This window comes from Zingiber officinale, chromosome 1B (genome assembly GCF_018446385.1).
Source record: "Zingiber officinale cultivar Zhangliang chromosome 1B, Zo_v1.1, whole genome shotgun sequence".
Taxonomy (NCBI): domain Eukaryota; kingdom Viridiplantae; phylum Streptophyta; class Magnoliopsida; order Zingiberales; family Zingiberaceae; genus Zingiber; species Zingiber officinale.
In genome coordinates this window covers 8,936,696-8,954,039 of record NC_055986.1, presented here as the reverse complement: position 1 = coordinate 8,954,039, position 17,344 = coordinate 8,936,696, and the positions used below count along the sequence as shown (strand labels likewise).

The window sequence follows — 17,344 nt, the reverse complement described above, 5'->3', positions numbered from 1 at the left end:
ACACTAATGAGATGCGTAGTCAAGAACCACAATCGATTATAAAACAATCTCTTCGTAGATCAAGTAGGACACGTAATATTCCTGAGAGATATGGATCTCTTGTAAGAGAATCGAATGATGTGTTACTCATTGAGGATGAGGAACCTACTTATTACGAAGAGACTCTGAATAGTTCAGAAAATGACAAGTAGCTTACAGCCATGAAGTCGGAAATAAATTCTATGCACGAAAATCAAGTTTGGAACTTAGTGTACCCACTTGAAGGCATTACGCCTATAAGGTGCAAATGAGTTTTCAAGAAGAAAACCGACATGGATGTTAATATTATTACCTACAAGGCAAGGTTGGTGGCGAAAGGCTATCGTCAAAGGCGAAACATTGACTATGACGAAACTTTCTCACCTGTGGTCATGCTTAAATCCATTCGGATACTCCTGACCATATCCACTCATCATGATTATGAGATATGATAGATGGATATGAAAATAGCTTTTCTTAATGGAAATCTGCTCGAGGATGTGTATATGACACAGCCCGAAGGCTTCACATCTGTCAACAAGAATAAAGTATGTAAGCTTTAACGGTCCATTTATGGACTAAAGCAAGTATCCAGGAGTTGGAATATCCGTTTTGATGAGGTGATCAAATAGTTTGATTTCTCACATAATCCAGATGAACCTTGTGTGTATCAAAAGGTTAGTGGGAGTGTAGTCATATTCCTAATATTATATGCTAATGACATATTTCCTATAAAAAACGATGTGCCAACTCTACAGTTAGTTAAAGTTTGGTTGTCCAATACGTTCTCCATGAAAGACATAGGAGAAACAACTTACATCCTCGGGATGAAAATCTATAGAGATAGATCGAGAAGGTTGCTTGGTCTTTCATAGTCGACATATATAGACAGAGTGCTAAAACGATTTAGCATGGCTGAATCCAAGAAAGGTTTCATACCAACGAGGCATGAAATTCAACTTTCGAAGTCTATGTGCCCACGCACAGAAGACGATAGGATTTGCATGGATAAGATACTTTATGCGTCCGCAATAGGATCTATCATTATGCATTCAAATGGATCACATTTAACTACACTATATTATAGCACCCGGGAACTCATCCTTGCACCTCCTACTTCATGCATTAAAGAACATCTTGCCATATACATTAAGAATTCCGAAAGAACAGTTCCAACTACCAAAAGAAAATAATCAAATCACTAACCCATCTCTAATAACAGGAGACTCTAGCAACCGAACAAGATTACACCAATTCACAGGTATCTACTAAAACAAAGAACATCAACAAAATTCCCAATCGGTCACAACTCATTCTTGAATCCAAAGATTCCATCCATCAGAGCTAACACTTGTAACAGACAAGACAAAAGCACAGGAACCGAGGTCTCATCAGCGATCAAAACATGTGCTTCGCCGTTATCATCTGATCAGGGAGATCGTTAGTGGGAAAGAAATACAATTCGAGAAAATTCCATTGAAAGGAATCTAGCGGATTCTTTGATAAAGACTCTACCACAAAGCAAGTTTGAGAGTCACGCATGCGCTTACGGTTTAGGACACCGTAGCGATTGACTTTAGGCCAAGTGAGAGTGTTAGAATTTGAGGAATGCCTTAAGGCAATCGCCTGATGATTTTTTTCTATTTATTTGATAAGTATAGATTCACTATTTGAGTGCATATTATATGTTTGATTGTCTTAAACTCATTTACTGAATGTCCGTAATATAATTCATGACATGAGAGAATTTGTGATGGGATCGCAACTAGTGATTATCTCTGCATGTGAAATTATGAATATATTGAAATTTTCTTAGTAGTAGAATTGATGCATTCGGACATTATCAATTCTGTAAGACTAGCATGAGTTATACTCCTTGGTTCGGCTAAGCAGCTATTTTTTCACTGGCTGGAGATATTGGGATGTCGAGAGTTAAACGTGGATACTGGTTATGATAACTAGTTCATTGGAGTGACTCGCAATAAGACTTCATATGGTTCTCTACATATATATAGATATGTCTGTGAAGTTATTGCTGCAGCACGAGTGCAAGTTTCCTTCGACTTTAGGTATATAAGTCATCTTAGTCATAGAGATTTATACTTTGACATCTTAAGCAAGCATCTCATTGAGGTATGGACCCGGGATGATTGGTATAAGTTGAAGTGCCCGAAAGTGTTTGGATAACCCACAGAGGATTCACCGTTCCTTGCGAGAAGATGTATACCCTATGACCACTCGTTAGGATTATTACTCAAAGTCTTTGGCAAAAACATCACATGTTAAGAGTGCGAGATTTTTGTACACATGTATGAGTAATTTGAATTTGCAGAATGAGGAAGTATTATTTGGGCTAGGTGTGAAGTAATCAGCCTAGTGGGGACAAGACATATAGACTATGTCCTGAACCAAGTGGGTATAAGACGAGTGAAAAGAACGAGACACGACTCACTGTAGTTGCTGAAGGGTTTTGAATTAATTCAAAGATCAACTATGATTTTCTGACTAATCAAGGATCATGATGTACTACTAGGTGCCACTCATGATCGTTTTATAATTAAGTAGTTAATTATGACCGACTAAGATAAACTGGGAACCTATTGGGTCACACACACTAACAAGTCTCTAAAAGATATAAAACAAGTTAAAGAATAAGATTCATAGATCAAGAGATAAATGTTTGGTTCGACCATACATAAGACAAATATGAAATATTTGTCATAATGAAAGCGCGGATGGACCACATCTCTTATGGAAGAGTTGGATCATATTTGGTTTAATCATGAATTAGTAATGAACCAACTTGGTTTAGTTGTGAATCAAACAAAGGGGTTAATTAACTAATTTTTGGTTAAGGGATAATGAGTTGGATTTTGGCTTTCTAATCCAACTCATTAATGAGGACTATATATTGATATGATTGAGAGAAAATATACACATGAGATCATTAATTGGCTTGTAAGGTTTTTGGAAAACCTTAACTCAATTTCTCTTCTCCTCTCCCTCTCCCCTCTCTCTTCTCGCCGTTAACAACAAGAGGAAACCCCTCTTGTTGCCGTGACCACCACAAGGGAGAAAACTCTCCCTTGTGTGCTTCTTTTCCTCTTCCTCTTGATCCCTCTTCTATGCTTGTGGCTAGTAACTTTTGAAGGAGAGGCTTGTACTGAAGGAGTTGTCTTGAGGAGCTCGGCGTGGATATGAATAGAGGCGAGGTTCGACAACGTTATTACGGTTGATGTCTTTCTCGTTACAGGTCATCCGTAAGGTACACCTAGCGTAAATTTTATTTCCGTAAAAAATTTAATTATGCGATCATATTTAGCATGTTGTATCCCTGTATGCGTGTGGCGCATGTGTGGCGCATGTGATGTAATAATTTAGGAATTATTATTCTTTTATTTTCCGCTGCGCATGTTTACAAAACGTGTTTTAGCACGAACCGCATTGTGCATATCCCAACATCTAGTACATTGCAGATTTGCTCGATGAATACAATTAATTTCTTTTATTGCTGGACTATCATTAATTTTGTCCTTTTCCCCTTTATCATGTTATAATACCAGTTTCTTAAGCTGATATGTTTTTTTTTTTCTCAAACAGGTGTTATTTACAAAAGCGCGTCCTTAATCGTTCAAAAGGCCCTGCTGTTCGAGCATTGCGTGCTCAGACAGATAAGAGGGAGTATGCCATGGAAATGAAAAAAGTTGTTGAAAGGTTCTCGACTTGCTAAAGATCAATTATTTTGTTTAGACACCTCATACTCGTGCATGCCCTTGTTAGAGACTATGCAAGGTTTTTTATTAGGAATGCACATGATTTTTGAATTTTTGTCCAGAGATGGGTAGTGAATATAGCTGGACTGATTTTTAACTAATATTTCTAGTCCTTTGGAGTTACAATATAGTTCTTAATCCTTTACCTAACTTTGCATTATTCTTAATTTGTTACATCAGAAAATAGTGTAATAGTTTAGCAGGTAGAAAATATAACCTCAAGAGTGATTAAGGTTATGAAACAATATGCTAACTAAAGAAACTCAAAATATAACCTCAAAACTTAATAGTGTAATTTATGATTTAAGCTTTAACTGGCTAACAATTTAGTGCAGAACCCGTGTACAGTATGCTTATTTAAGTTGAACTTGATTAGCTTCATCTTGCTAGATTGATTATTCAGTTGTACTGATTAGGATTCACCTTGCTAGGTTGATTATTCAATTATGTAAATCCTAGACTGTTCTAAAGTTGCATCTCCCTGTTCATCTAGAATGCATTAAGATGGCATTATTGGTTATAAGAACTGTTGCAATAAATTCTAAGCGGCTTTTAATTGTTTTACTATTTCAGCTCCCCAAATCTTTTCATTAGAGAAGCTATGGTGATTGATATCTTGGTAGGCAAGAATGACAATGTGGAAGGAGTTTCAACCTTCTTTGGCATGAACTTCTATGCCTCTTCTGTTGTTCTGACAACAGGAACTTTTATGAGTGGTAAGATCTGGGTTGGTAGAAAATCAATGCCTGCAGGACGAGCTGGGGAATCTGCTTCTTATGGAGTAACTGAGAGATTGCAGCAGCTTGGATTTGAGACAGACCGACTCAAGACAGGAACTCCGGCACGTGTTGACAGACGTAGTGTTGACTTCTCTGGTTTAGAACCTCAGCATGGAGATGAAGAGGTAATTATTGATAAAAGCTTGTATTGGTAGCGGACTAGAAAAACTTTGACTTCTATACCCTTTTAAGTTTTATCTATCATACAGGTTTCTGTCAGTTGGAAGATTAACTTTTTCTATGTTATTGGTGATATAAGTCTTTTGTAATTGAAGAGTATTATTAAATCGTTCTGTAACTTTGCTACACTTTTTTGTCATCTTTGCATTTACATTGATTTTTAGGGTCACAAGTAGATTTCCTACCGAATAAAAATTATCTGGTAAATCATTTTAAATAATTTCTAGGTTTATCATGACCTAAGTAAGCATATTTTTGGGTTTAAACTTCTTGTTTTCACAATTACATATTTTGTTATTGATGTTTTGTCAAAAAAAATGATCTAGTAAATTTTAGGAACTATCATTTTGTCAATGTCATCATAACTTGGATCAAGAATGTGGAGAATTTATTCTTTGCATTTTATCACTGATTGTATACTATTTTTTTTTCCGTCAACTATTTGAGAACTTGGAATGTGTATCATAGCCAAATTTTAGGTCAACTTCGCTCTATTTGCCCTCCACTAGTGTACTAATTATTGTGCAATATTTACATAATTGTGTTTTATAGTTGTGCACACAACACAAACTATGTGGAATAAGCTTCTCTAAAATGACATAATAAATTAATTATCTTAATTTGACCCATTTTCTTCTCAGGATTTAACTAATTTAAATTATTAAATTTGGAACAATTTAATTGGAAGGGATTCTGGACAATGGATTTTCTGTCCGCAAACACACTAGTGTTTAGCTTCAATAGACCATAAAATAAGTCAAGATAGTTTGAGTTGGGTTGCACATGTTTAAATGTGACCAATACCTTCCATAGTTAGATGGGTTGGGTCGATTAATGTAATAAAATTGATTTTAGTCTTGCATAGAGCTTACTGGAGGGAAAAGATTTGGGATAAACACTGGTTGACAATGATGACAACAATGATGTTACTCTCAATATATTTAGGAACAAGTGCATATGCAGGTGATTTCTTTTCACCGTCTTTTGTTAGAAACTTATAGGTGTAAATGTGCTTCCTGAACTTACCTTTCTTTCTGAAACAGTTAAGTTGGTTCAGCTTTGATCCTGATTATCACATAGAGCGAGAGCAAATGTGCTGTTATTTGACACGCACCACAAAAGATACCCATCAGCTAATCAGAGATAACCTACATGAAACACCAACTTATGGAGGTTGGGTAGAAGCAAAAGGTCCAAGATACTGTCCATCCATTGAAGATAAGGTATATCACAAGTCATGACAGTTTAATATCGGGTTTGGGCAAATTTCAATACTACAGCTGATATTTTAACTTCTAATTTCGAATATGATTAAGAATTAGTTGTAGGTCTCATTGCTTTCTCTCTTAAATAATTGGTAGATTTTTATCAGATTGTCAGATTTCAAGACAAAGATTCCCATCAAATATTTCTTGAACCAGAAGGCCGTACTGTCCCTGATATCTACGTGCAGGTAGCTGTCATTGTATATCGCTAAGCTATGGTTTCTATGGTAATCCAATTTACAATGAACTCTTCTATCTTCCATAGCCTTATGTTTTCCACTTTTGACATTCCTTGAATTGCAAAGATCATCTGGGCATTTGCTTTAGCATATCTTACCATGCAACTGTTACATGGTAACTTCACAACTTTCTCAAGCTCATCAATTTTATTCAGATTTGTTACTGGTTTGTTAGCAGCCCACACATTATTGGTTCATGGGAAACTCTAATCTCTGATCTTTGATTTCTTCACCATTGCTTTAAAACTAACTCATCCAAGTTATCATTCCTTTGGGTTTTGATGTGATCCTTCTTTACTTTAGATAGCACACTTGCTATGTTCTATATCTTAAAGCCTTAAACTGTAATTTTTTCTGTCCCATAGGGGTTTTCTACTGGTTTACCTGAGAGGCTGCAATTGGCACTTTTAAGAACATTACCTGGACTTGAAAATTGTTTGATGCTCAGACCAGCATATGCTGTGGAATACGACTACTTGCCTGCCCATCAGTGCTCGAGATCCCTAATGACAAAGAAGATTGAAGGTTTGTTTTTCTCAGGCCAGATTAATGGAACCACAGGCTATGAAGAAGCAGCAGCTCAGGTTACACTCTTCATGGCTGAACACATTTTGTATGCACTTTGTTTCCTTAGCCTAGTCATTTATATCCCACATTCCATCTGTCTTCAAAAAAGTGTATGCACATTTCTGGACACTGTTTTTCTAGTTTCCTATTCAAATGTCATGTGCAGGGACTTGTTTCTGGGATTAATGCTGCGAGACATTCAGATGGAAAATCTGAAATAATTCTTGAGAGAGAAAGTAGCTACATTGGTACCTTAATTGATGATCTTGTGACAAAAGATTTACGGGAGCCTTACCGCATGTTAACAAGGTATGATGCTTATTTTGTGGGTGCACCCTTCTACCTTTATTTCCTGGATCGTTTCTCTTCAGTAAAATTGTTGGTCAATTTTAAATAGTCGTGTCGAACACCATGATTTGTAGATGTAACATAGGCCTGTCTAATCTATTGGACTATTGAGATAAGCATTTATTTGCTGTATTGACTATTGACATTGCTTGTTGTAGTTAAGTTGAAAACTGGAATGAAAAATCACTTATTTTTTATTCTTGTGATGTTCTTTAGAATACGTACATTTCCTATGAGTTTATATCAAATTTTGCTCTGCATTTCTATCTCTGTAGCTTTTATATCTTTATTTTTAAACTTGAAATGAACACAAAGGTTTTATATTGACGGGATTGCCCTTCTTTCAGTAGTAACATTCAAAACCAAGCTGTTCATCTAGAAAAGTAAAAATTGTAAATCGTAACTGCTTCAGTTATTTGTTCTGCTTATGAATCTTCCTTCTTCAGCCGTTCAGAGCATCGATTACTTCTTCGCGCTGACAATGCTGATAGTCGGCTGACTTCTTGGGGCCGAGAAATTGGTTTAATAGATGACAGACGTTGGAATATCTACCAGTTAAAGCAAGCTCGAATAATGGAGGAGAAGGAGCGTTTGAAATCTGTGCGAATTTCAGGTTAGCTTAACTGGTTTAAGTACTTCATCCAAGACTCTTTACTCTTGGAGTCAGATTCAAGGCTACCTGGATTCTTTGATAGCATCTAAACATCTTGGTGAGACTACTGTTATAATTCTGTTATAACAGGTGGTAGTTTTGCTGCTGATGTTAGTGCCTTATCTGGACAACCGGTTAAAGACTCTTCTACATTGGAAAGCATTCTAAAGAAACCTCATATAGAATACAAAGTTCTTGACAAGCATGGCTACGGTAACCAACTTTTATCCAGGATGGAGAAAGAATGTGTGGAGATTGACATCAAGTACGAGGGTTTTATTGCACGCCAACAGAGTCAGTTGCAACAAGTAAATCTAATCATTCCATACACTTCTGCAGATAGTTTAGTCACTAAATTATATGTCTGTGTTTTATATGTACATTTTTTGAAGTTGAATGGATTTTACTACTTTTTTGTGTATTCATTTTATTGTTATCTTACCTCAAAAATGATCTATGTGAGTTTTGGGACAAATAATAGGGCCATTGATCTATATGGCTCCATTGCTTTATTTTATGTATTCCATTTCTTTGAGGCCTGTAGCTTTAGCTAACTAACCAAATCTTGAATTCTTGCCTAGTATTAACTAATAACAAGAGTGTCTGTTTGTTCGTTGTCACCCTTGTTAGTTGTTTGAATTGTTTTCTTCAATTTTTTACTTGTTGTAAATTGTAAGCTGTAAATTAGTTTGAAGAACCATAAGCTTGACAGTACCTGGGCTTAGTTTTCTTTAGCTGTTTTGTTCCTAGTAATTACCATATCATTTATGGTTAGATACGTTTATGTATTACTTACATTAACTTGTGTTTAGTTAGCCATATGCAAAATGTTCATATGAAGCAATGTTGATCACACCCTATTATTTTCTTAAAATCCAAAAACGAAGAAGATTCTTCTCTATGACCTGTACCAAGCAAGATACTGCTTTTACACATGGTATACAACCGTACTAGCAGATTGCCCTTACTTCCCAGCAGATAGCTCAAAGCATAGTGAGTTGCCTGTGGTTTATCTCACTGACTAGTTGGTAATGTCTGTACTGGCCTGTATAGGAGTACCATTCTTTAAACCCTGTTTCCAACTCATATATATCAGTGGTTTCATAAGCGTTGCAAACATCATAAAAGTTTTCCATGTTGGATTTTTGAGTTTACCAGTAATATAGTTGCATTCTGTTCTAATTTCTAGCTATATAATTGAGGATTTGAAGCACTGATATCAGACTTCTGGAAGTCCCTTTAATTTATGTTAGCTATACCATATTGTATCTGATCTGGGGAAAACGTAAACTCCAAAGAACAAAATGACAGAAAGAGATTAAGAACTCCAAATATAAAGGCAGGCCAACAGGAAGAGGCAATCTTTTAGTACTTGATTAAAAAAATGATCTGTTATACTTATATTGAAAAATCGTGGCTAACTTTTGGACTTTCTAAAATGGTGGGAGAAAACCATCCAATTCGTCAATTTTATTTTGTAAAATAGGTACAACATGAAATATTTTATAAGATTTTTGGCTGACTAGACTTGGGAATTATTTGATACCATTATTACATTTTTTTTTTGTCTAGATCATTAATCAACAACATAGAAAATTGCCAGACGACTTGGATTACTATTCCATGACAACTTTGTCTCTGGAAGCACGGGAGAAGCTATCTAAGGTATGGTAGCTCACACCACTTGATTTTACTTTATATGGTGATTTCTGCATATTACTAATAGTGTGGCTTCATAGAACACAATGATGAGGAAAGATCCATAATCCCACTTCATATACTTGAACTTAATGACGGGATAATGACAAGATAAGATTCATAATTGAACCCTAAAAACATGGAACATTTGCCTTGCTGATGTTGTGATTTTGTGAGATGGTTAATGGAAATTTTGACTTTTATTTTTCCATTATTTGTAAATTCTGTTAATCTTTGTTAACTTTTTTCGCTGAATGTTTTGAATTGGACTGGTGAGTGTAACTATACATCATGTTCTTGGATTACCTCCAGGTTTCATTTTTCATATAGCTTAATAGCTATTCCAAACTTCTATACACTCATGCAGTTTTCTTAGATACGAATCCCAAAATTCCTAGCCCCACCCAAATAGAAATATCCCCCAAAAAGTTCTCTCATGTCTGGCCATGGCAGCAGCACCCGGTGTCCACTGGTTTGAATGCAAACTAGTTAGTATATCTTTTAGAAAATTTTAAACATAAATAAGACCTTTCTGTTGAGATCTAAAACTTACTGTTAAGTCAAAAGTTTATTTTTTTCATCTTCATGTTATATAGTCGATCAATTGAAATACACATGCCTAATTTTCTGTAGTACAAAATGTTTTCAGATCAAGCCCCAAACTCTTGGTCAAGCAAGTAGGGTTGGTGGTGTGAGTCCTGCCGACATCACAGCTCTCCTCATTGTCCTAGAAACTTATCGCAGGAAGGCCAAAGATAGGAAAATGCAAGACTTAGTTAAATCAGCCAGAGATAACTCTGATGAACCTGAAGCTTCTTTAGCTACTGCTGCACATACAGCTGGTGCCCTGTAAGAGTTACGGATGCAAATTTTCCATCCACTCATTTTGTTGTTTTTTTTGCTCATATAGAAGGTTTTTAAGTTCGTTAATGTATCACTCTGCAACATTTTTATTTTTCAGTTTCCAATATTTATCAGTTCAATCTGTCTTGGATGCCAATCTGATGAAAGTTTTTTACCATTTTTTTTTATTGAACCTCGTATGTAACTTTGCCAATTACTCAAATACCATGCGTGACTTTGGAAATTACCAAATCATGTATTTGATACCTTTTTTACCCTCTGCATTATCCCTCACGTCGGTCGTATGTATTCAAACTGAAAGAGAAATCCGAAGTTCCGAACCATGTTTGATTTTTTCTTCACGATGTGTGACTGAACCAACATCGATGGCTAGCAATGGTGCACTTTCTTTGTTAAAAAGGTGAACAAGAAAATGTAAATCTAAACACGTCATTTCCAACATCGATATGTTTCCGATGGTCTACAGCACGACACAACAACTAAACGAAGACAAATTGTTGGTGCAGTGGAACCGACAATAGGAGGATGAATTGCCTACAAGAAAAGTAAATCACTTTCTCGATCCTTTAATTAGTAGCACAATAACAATAATAAAAGAAATAATAACTTAAAAAGAGTAGGTAAAAGACTAGAGTTTTACTTGATTACAACGTAGGTGGTTGTTAATCTAAGGCGTTGAAAAGATCACTAAAAGATCTCTTTCGTTGAAGACGGAGAAACCTTTTACACACGTTGATAGCTCAAAAATGATTAGAAAAGTTAATACAGAAGTTGTTCTATATTTCCTAGGTCCAAAGGTCTTTTTATAACCCTTGAAAAATCTTATCCGAGGCTGGAAGATGCCTCTAATAAGTTGGAAGACGCATCCAGTGAAGCAAGCGAAGATAAGGTTTTATCTTTGCTAACGGTTATGTTTTGCCCAATCTAAGACGCCTTCAAAGGGTTGAAGGCGCCTTCCATGGGTGGTTGAAGGCGCCTTCAATTTTGTTGAAGGCTCCTTCCCATAGAAAAGCGCAGAGGCTCCTCCAACCAAATTGAGGGCGCCTCCAGCAACTCCCTGTTAGCTCTTCCGTTGCTTCGATCGTCTGAGTGGTTTCTTTCATCCGGAATTGGGCTCACCCGGATCCATCTTCCAGCCTTCTCCTTGAGCATGCTTCCTCCCCGGCTTCTCGTTCCTCGAGCGTCGCACACTTCCTTCTCATCCACTGGTGTACTCTTCTACAACATCGAGCCCGTCGACTCATTTCCCGTGTCATCCTTTTTGCTGGCTGCGTCTTCCGTTCGATTTCTTGTGTTCCTTAGCTCCTGCACACTTAGACACAAGGATCAAACACACACGGGATCTAACTTAACTTGGTTGACTACATCAAAACTACCACCCGGTATTTACACAAATGACCCTCCCTGACCACGAAAGTCTTAACCGACGAAATGCAACCTTCCTTCCGCCCAACTCTAACTGCAATGGTCAGGCAAAACTGAGCTCCGTTCCCTTTTTTTAGTTAGCATTCAAATCTTCTGGTAGGGCAAAACATCCTTAAAATTGAAGTATCATGCTTTGGTTTGGTGTAAATCATTATTCTGGCAGCTCCAAAACTCCCAACACAAAAAAGTGCTCCAAAATTTGAAGAATTTCAAAAAAATTCCAAAACACCAACAACATCTAAAATCCTACTGATGACTAAGCTTTTCATTGGGATCAATCACATGTATGTTTTCTTCTACTAGTTTTTGTTGTCCTTTTTTTTTATATAGATTAGCATTATCAATTTATACAAATATTAACATTTTTATTTTTTAGATATTTTTATTTAATTTTTTTAAATCAAAATCCTAATTTTATTTTTATCTAAAAGTTAATTGCTTCTAAAAGGATAAATCCTAAAAAGTTTATAGTACAATTTTATCAAGATACATATTTAATGGTCTATTGATTTCCTCTACTCGGCTATTATGTTTTTTAAATATTCATAGTTTTGATAGAATTTTTGTTCGTAATTTTTTATTGTATCAATACATGGAAGATCAAAATTTGAAGAGGTGCTCACATTTATTATGCAATCTATATATTCACAAATAGAAAATCGAAATAAATCCATTACTCTAAATATAAATATGAGTACCGACAATATGATATCTTCAACTTCCTCTAGTATTGTGGTCAATACTGGAGAGACTATTAATTACAGTTTCAATTTGAATGAGCAAGTTCATAGTTTTGAGGATGACCTAGTATATACGAGTACATGATTGGAGGATCTTTTTGAAGATACGTGGATTGAACAAGAATATAACAACAATAGAATGGAAGTGGAAATTGAAATGGATGTTTCCGAGGATGAATTCTTAGCAAATGATATGCACTATTTATAAGATGAACCAGCCAACACTAATGAATATAGCGATCTTGAAGAGTAGTTTTTATTAGCTAAAGATATATATGAAATGAACACAAGCCTTGTTCCATTATTAATGGAAGAACTAGATGACTCTATTGAGGAATTTTGTGTTGGTTAGGGAACGTATTTTTTTAAACTTTTATAATGTTAACTCAACTCAATTTCAGCAGTACTAATATAAAGTTATATTAATTCTTATTGTAGGTTTACACAACACAAAAGTATTTTAAAGACGCACTTGCTATATGCTATGAAAAGATACTTCACATACAAAATAAAAGACACCAAGAAAAATAGAGTTAAAGCATTCTGTGATGAAGAAAATTACACATGGACAATAATTGCAAGAGGAAATATTGAATCCATGGTTACAAAATATTTAAAGTGTAACCAATGTAGTAGTATGGTAACAACTGATCATCTTGCATGTATATCTTCATTTATAACTTCTCAGATTTAAAGTTATTTTATTGATTCAGAAGATTATAAATCCCTAAACATTCGAAATGAGATGAAATCACGATTTGAAGTGAATAATATCGAAAGACATACTGTGCACGTGTGAAAGCTATAAATAAGGTAGTAGGTGATTTTGATAAAGATAATGGTGATTTCCCTAGACTATTTCATGAGCTAAAATATAGAGACCCAGATACATACGTTGTATTGAAAAAAAATGATGATAGATTTCAATGTTGTTTTTGGACTTTTGGTACATATAGAAGAGTTTTTTGAACATATTTTCGTAAATTAATTGGAATTAATGCAACACACCTGAGGGGCAAATATCTTGGTGTATTATTGATAACTACAATAATAGATGGTAATGGAATATTCTTCCAGTTGGCTTTGCAATTGCTAAGGTTAAGTGTGGCTTTGCATGAGAGTAATTTTTAAATCATCTAAAGATATTTCTTGTAATTGATCCATCAAATATGATAATTATATCTATTAGACATTGTGGAATATTATCTGTAAAGTAAAGTTTACCCTACTATTTGTCATGATTATGTTATCATCACTTGTCTTGTAATATGATTACATATACACATGATAGACTTGCATTAAGATTGTTTTGGATTACAGCAAGAGCAAATACAATTCCACAATTTGATCGAATCATGCAGATTATGTCAGAGACACATGTTGATGCTTATAAATTGTTTCAAAATATAGAACCCATAAAATGGGAAAATGCACATTTCCCTGGTAGAAGGTACTCAATGTTGACCATGAATTGTTCTGAAAGCATGAATGCATTGTTCAAGAAGACTCGAAAACTGTTGCATAATGGTTTTATAATCGTAGGGAGCAAGTGTCTAATTCTACATGAGTATTGACACCATTAGCTATGAAGTAGATTGACACTAGGAGAAAAAAAATTGGGTATTGTACAGTGCATCCACATAGCAGAACAAAAATGAAGGTACAAACTTTATCATCATCCTATATAGTTGACATGGAGTTTTGTAAATGTGATTGTGGCGAATTCCAGAATTCAGGGTTTCCTTGTTCACATGCTACTGCAATGTGTTTATACATGATTATGAACCCGTATAAGAATTGTGAGCATTATTTCTTATTTAAAACTTAGAAAAGTACTTACATGGATCGTATTTATCTATATAGAAGTAAACAATATTGGTCAATAGGTGGACACGAATATATTGTTTTACCACCTAGTAGCCTTGTGCAACCTGGAAAAAGGAAGAAAGCAAGGATCCTGTCCAAGACACAAGAAATATTAAAAACAAGTGTAGTAGGTGCAAACAATTAGGTCAATAAAAGTTTGTCTAGAATGTCTCCAGCAAGTTGATTCATGTATTGTTCTTTTGTGATAATGCTTAACTTTTATATGTATTTGGCACACAAGTCTATTGATGTGCGTAGATTATATACTATTTTATGCATGTTTTTACGCACATTTACATACTTTGAGCATTCTTGATCTATGCATTTTTATACTTCCAGCTTTCCTTTTAGCATATTTACTCTTTTGGTTCGGAGATCTGCTTTTTGCTGGAGTCGATTTGGTGAAGAATCTACATCTTTGGGCAAGCCTTGGAGGAAACAAAGGGAGAAAGCACCAGTATCTCACTTACCTCGTGTATGGATGCGTGGAGTTTGGCACCAGCTGAAGAGGAAGATGACATGGCCGTGTGAACCTCTGTCAAGAAAGCCAACCGCGAAGCCTTACAGTGGATCTTGACTGAGTCAGAGGGTCGTGAGTCACGTGCAGCTGGCGGAAGGGACATGGCAGTGAATCTCACACGTGTCACTGGCCGTGTATTCCTCCTCTATTTAAACCCTCCTTCATGAATTGAAAGGGATCTCTCCCTTTGGGAGAAGGCAAGATTTGGTGGTTTCCTCCCATTCTTGGGAGGATTTCTGGGCGATTCTAAGGGAGTTCTTGACGATTTCGACTCCGGAGCGAGGATTGGATCCGAAGACGAGTCTTCGTAGATAAGTTTTCTCTTTCCCCTTTTCTTGGTTTCTTGGATTGGGGATTTAAGAAATGCTTGTAATCTTCATTTCTTCGGATATTCTTCCTCGATTCATGGAGTAGATCTTGTATTCTAGGATTAAGGGAGTATTTGTATGATGGATTGATGTAATCTCTTATGGATTTGCCATTTTCTTGTTTCAATGACATTGTCTTGCTTGTATCAATTAGATCTTGAATGATTAATGGTGGTTTGTGCTTAATTCTCATTCTTGATTGATTGTTTTGATTTCTTGTGGACTTTGTAAAGATAAACTCTCACTCGATCATCCGAGGGATCCACGTGACAGGTGCAAGTCCGTGTAAGGACGTTTGAGAGATAATCTTGAAGAGGAAATAGGAACATTCAAGAGAGTAGGATGGATTTTGTGATTAGTTTCTTGTATCTTGATAGATTAATAAGTTGTGGGCTTCTATGTTGATATCCGAGGAAGGCATAGTAATAGGTGCGCTTCTGTGTAAGGACAACGTAGGTTCACGTCTAATTGATCATATTTAGATACATTTCTCAGTCCTTAGCCGGTTGTCTATTGCAAGAGAGAACCGGCAACTTTCTACAAGTACTTGGCAATTGAGGGAAAAGAATTGGTGAACCATTTACATTCAAGAAATCTTACAAAGAAATCGAAACTCCTAGAATCTCTCTTATCATAACCCAAAACACTAAACTCTTGTTTGTAGATCTATAATATTAGATTTGTTTACCTTCACTTTGCATTTGAAACGATTGGATAGTTATTTAGCTAATTCGCATTGAGACATTTCTAGTGCTTATTCCAGTCCCTGTGGATACGATAATCTTTTATATTACTTGCGACATTTCCGTACACTTGCGGAGCGTGACAAGTTTTTGGCACCGTTGCTGGGGACTGCGCTATAACATTAGGAATTATCAATTGAGTTAGACTAAACATAACATTTGTTTTCCTTTCATATTGCATCGTTGTAGCTAATCATTAGATTTCTGTTTTTATTTTCTTGTATAACTTTTACTTCTTGTTAATTCTTTTTGTACAAATTCAATTCTGCATTTTTGATTCTTTTATTTTTCTTTTTTCTGTTGAATTGTCATTTGCTATCTTGTTCTTGTGTATGCGAAGATCTAACTTTGCAGGGGAATTCTTTCCTTTTGACCCTGAGATTGACAGAACTTTCCATAAAAGAAGAATTCTAAGGCAAATTGAAGAACATGAATATTTGAACATGGCGAATAGACCACTCAAGGATTATGCAGCACCTTATGCAAGAGGTTTTCGATCTAGTATTTCAAGACCTCCAGTGGAAGCTAATAACTTTGATATCAAACCCGCAATTATATCTATGGTGCAGCAGAACCAATTTGGTGGAGGACCTCATGAAGACCCCAATCAACACTTAGAGGTCTTTTATGAAATATGTGGTACCATGAAAATGAATGGAGTTCCTTCAGAAGCAGTTAGATTGTTATTATTTGGGTTTTCCTTAAGAGATAGGGCAAAGCAATGGCTGAATTCTTTGGCCCCTAATAGCATCACCACTTGGGAGCAGTGTGAGCAACAGTTTCTTGATAAATTCTATCCACCAAGCAAAACAGCTCATATGAGGAATTTAATTGCAAGCTTCAAGCAAACTGACTCAGAATCTCTTTTTGAAGCATGGGATAGATATAATAGTATGCTCAGACAATGCCCACATCATGGGTTGGAAAGATGGTTAATGTTGCACACTTTTTACAATGGTATCAACTATCATACCAAAGTGTCCCTCGATTCAGCTGCTGGAGGGGCACTTATGAATAAAAGTTTAGATGAAGCTGAAGAAATTATTATCATCATCAATGGGCAAATGAAAGAAGTGGTGGCTATTCTTCTGTAAACCCAACAATTAAAGCATCAGGGAAGTTTGATGTAGATGCAGTCACTCTTTTGTCTGCAAAATTGGACGCTCTTACAAAGAAATTTGAAAATATGGGGACTAGTGCTAATATGGTCAATGCTATTAGTACATCTTGTGAAGTATGTGGGAGTTCAGAGCACTCAAATGACTCATGTCCATTGGGAGCTATCACTGCACAAATCAA

At 35.7% G+C, this 17,344-nt stretch overlaps 1 protein-coding gene and 1 non-coding gene across 2 annotated transcripts in view; one reads left to right on the top strand and one right to left on the bottom strand.

Annotated features, from left to right (window-relative positions):
* Positions 1-10,504, top strand: part of LOC122049397 (tRNA uridine 5-carboxymethylaminomethyl modification enzyme MnmG-like) — a 36,239-nt gene extending 25,735 nt beyond the window's left edge. Inside the window, exons 4-13 of the mRNA XM_042610786.1 lie at positions 3,619-3,732; positions 4,365-4,695; positions 5,794-5,973; positions 6,123-6,203; positions 6,620-6,838; positions 6,988-7,130; positions 7,616-7,782; positions 7,912-8,129; positions 9,394-9,486; positions 10,169-10,504. Of these exons, the coding sequence (XP_042466720.1) occupies positions 3,619-3,732; positions 4,365-4,695; positions 5,794-5,973; positions 6,123-6,203; positions 6,620-6,838; positions 6,988-7,130; positions 7,616-7,782; positions 7,912-8,129; positions 9,394-9,486; positions 10,169-10,372 (1,750 nt within the window). The 3' untranslated portion in view covers positions 10,373-10,504. The remainder of the gene's footprint in view (positions 1-3,618; positions 3,733-4,364; positions 4,696-5,793; positions 5,974-6,122; positions 6,204-6,619; positions 6,839-6,987; positions 7,131-7,615; positions 7,783-7,911; positions 8,130-9,393; positions 9,487-10,168) is intronic.
* Positions 10,505-16,861: 6,357 nt separating this feature from the next.
* On the bottom strand, positions 16,862-16,967 carry LOC121994482. Its single transcript, XR_006115745.1, has one exon. It is a non-coding gene; the product is annotated as a small nucleolar RNA R71 (small nucleolar RNA).
* Between the last annotated feature and the right edge of the window lie 377 nt (positions 16,968-17,344).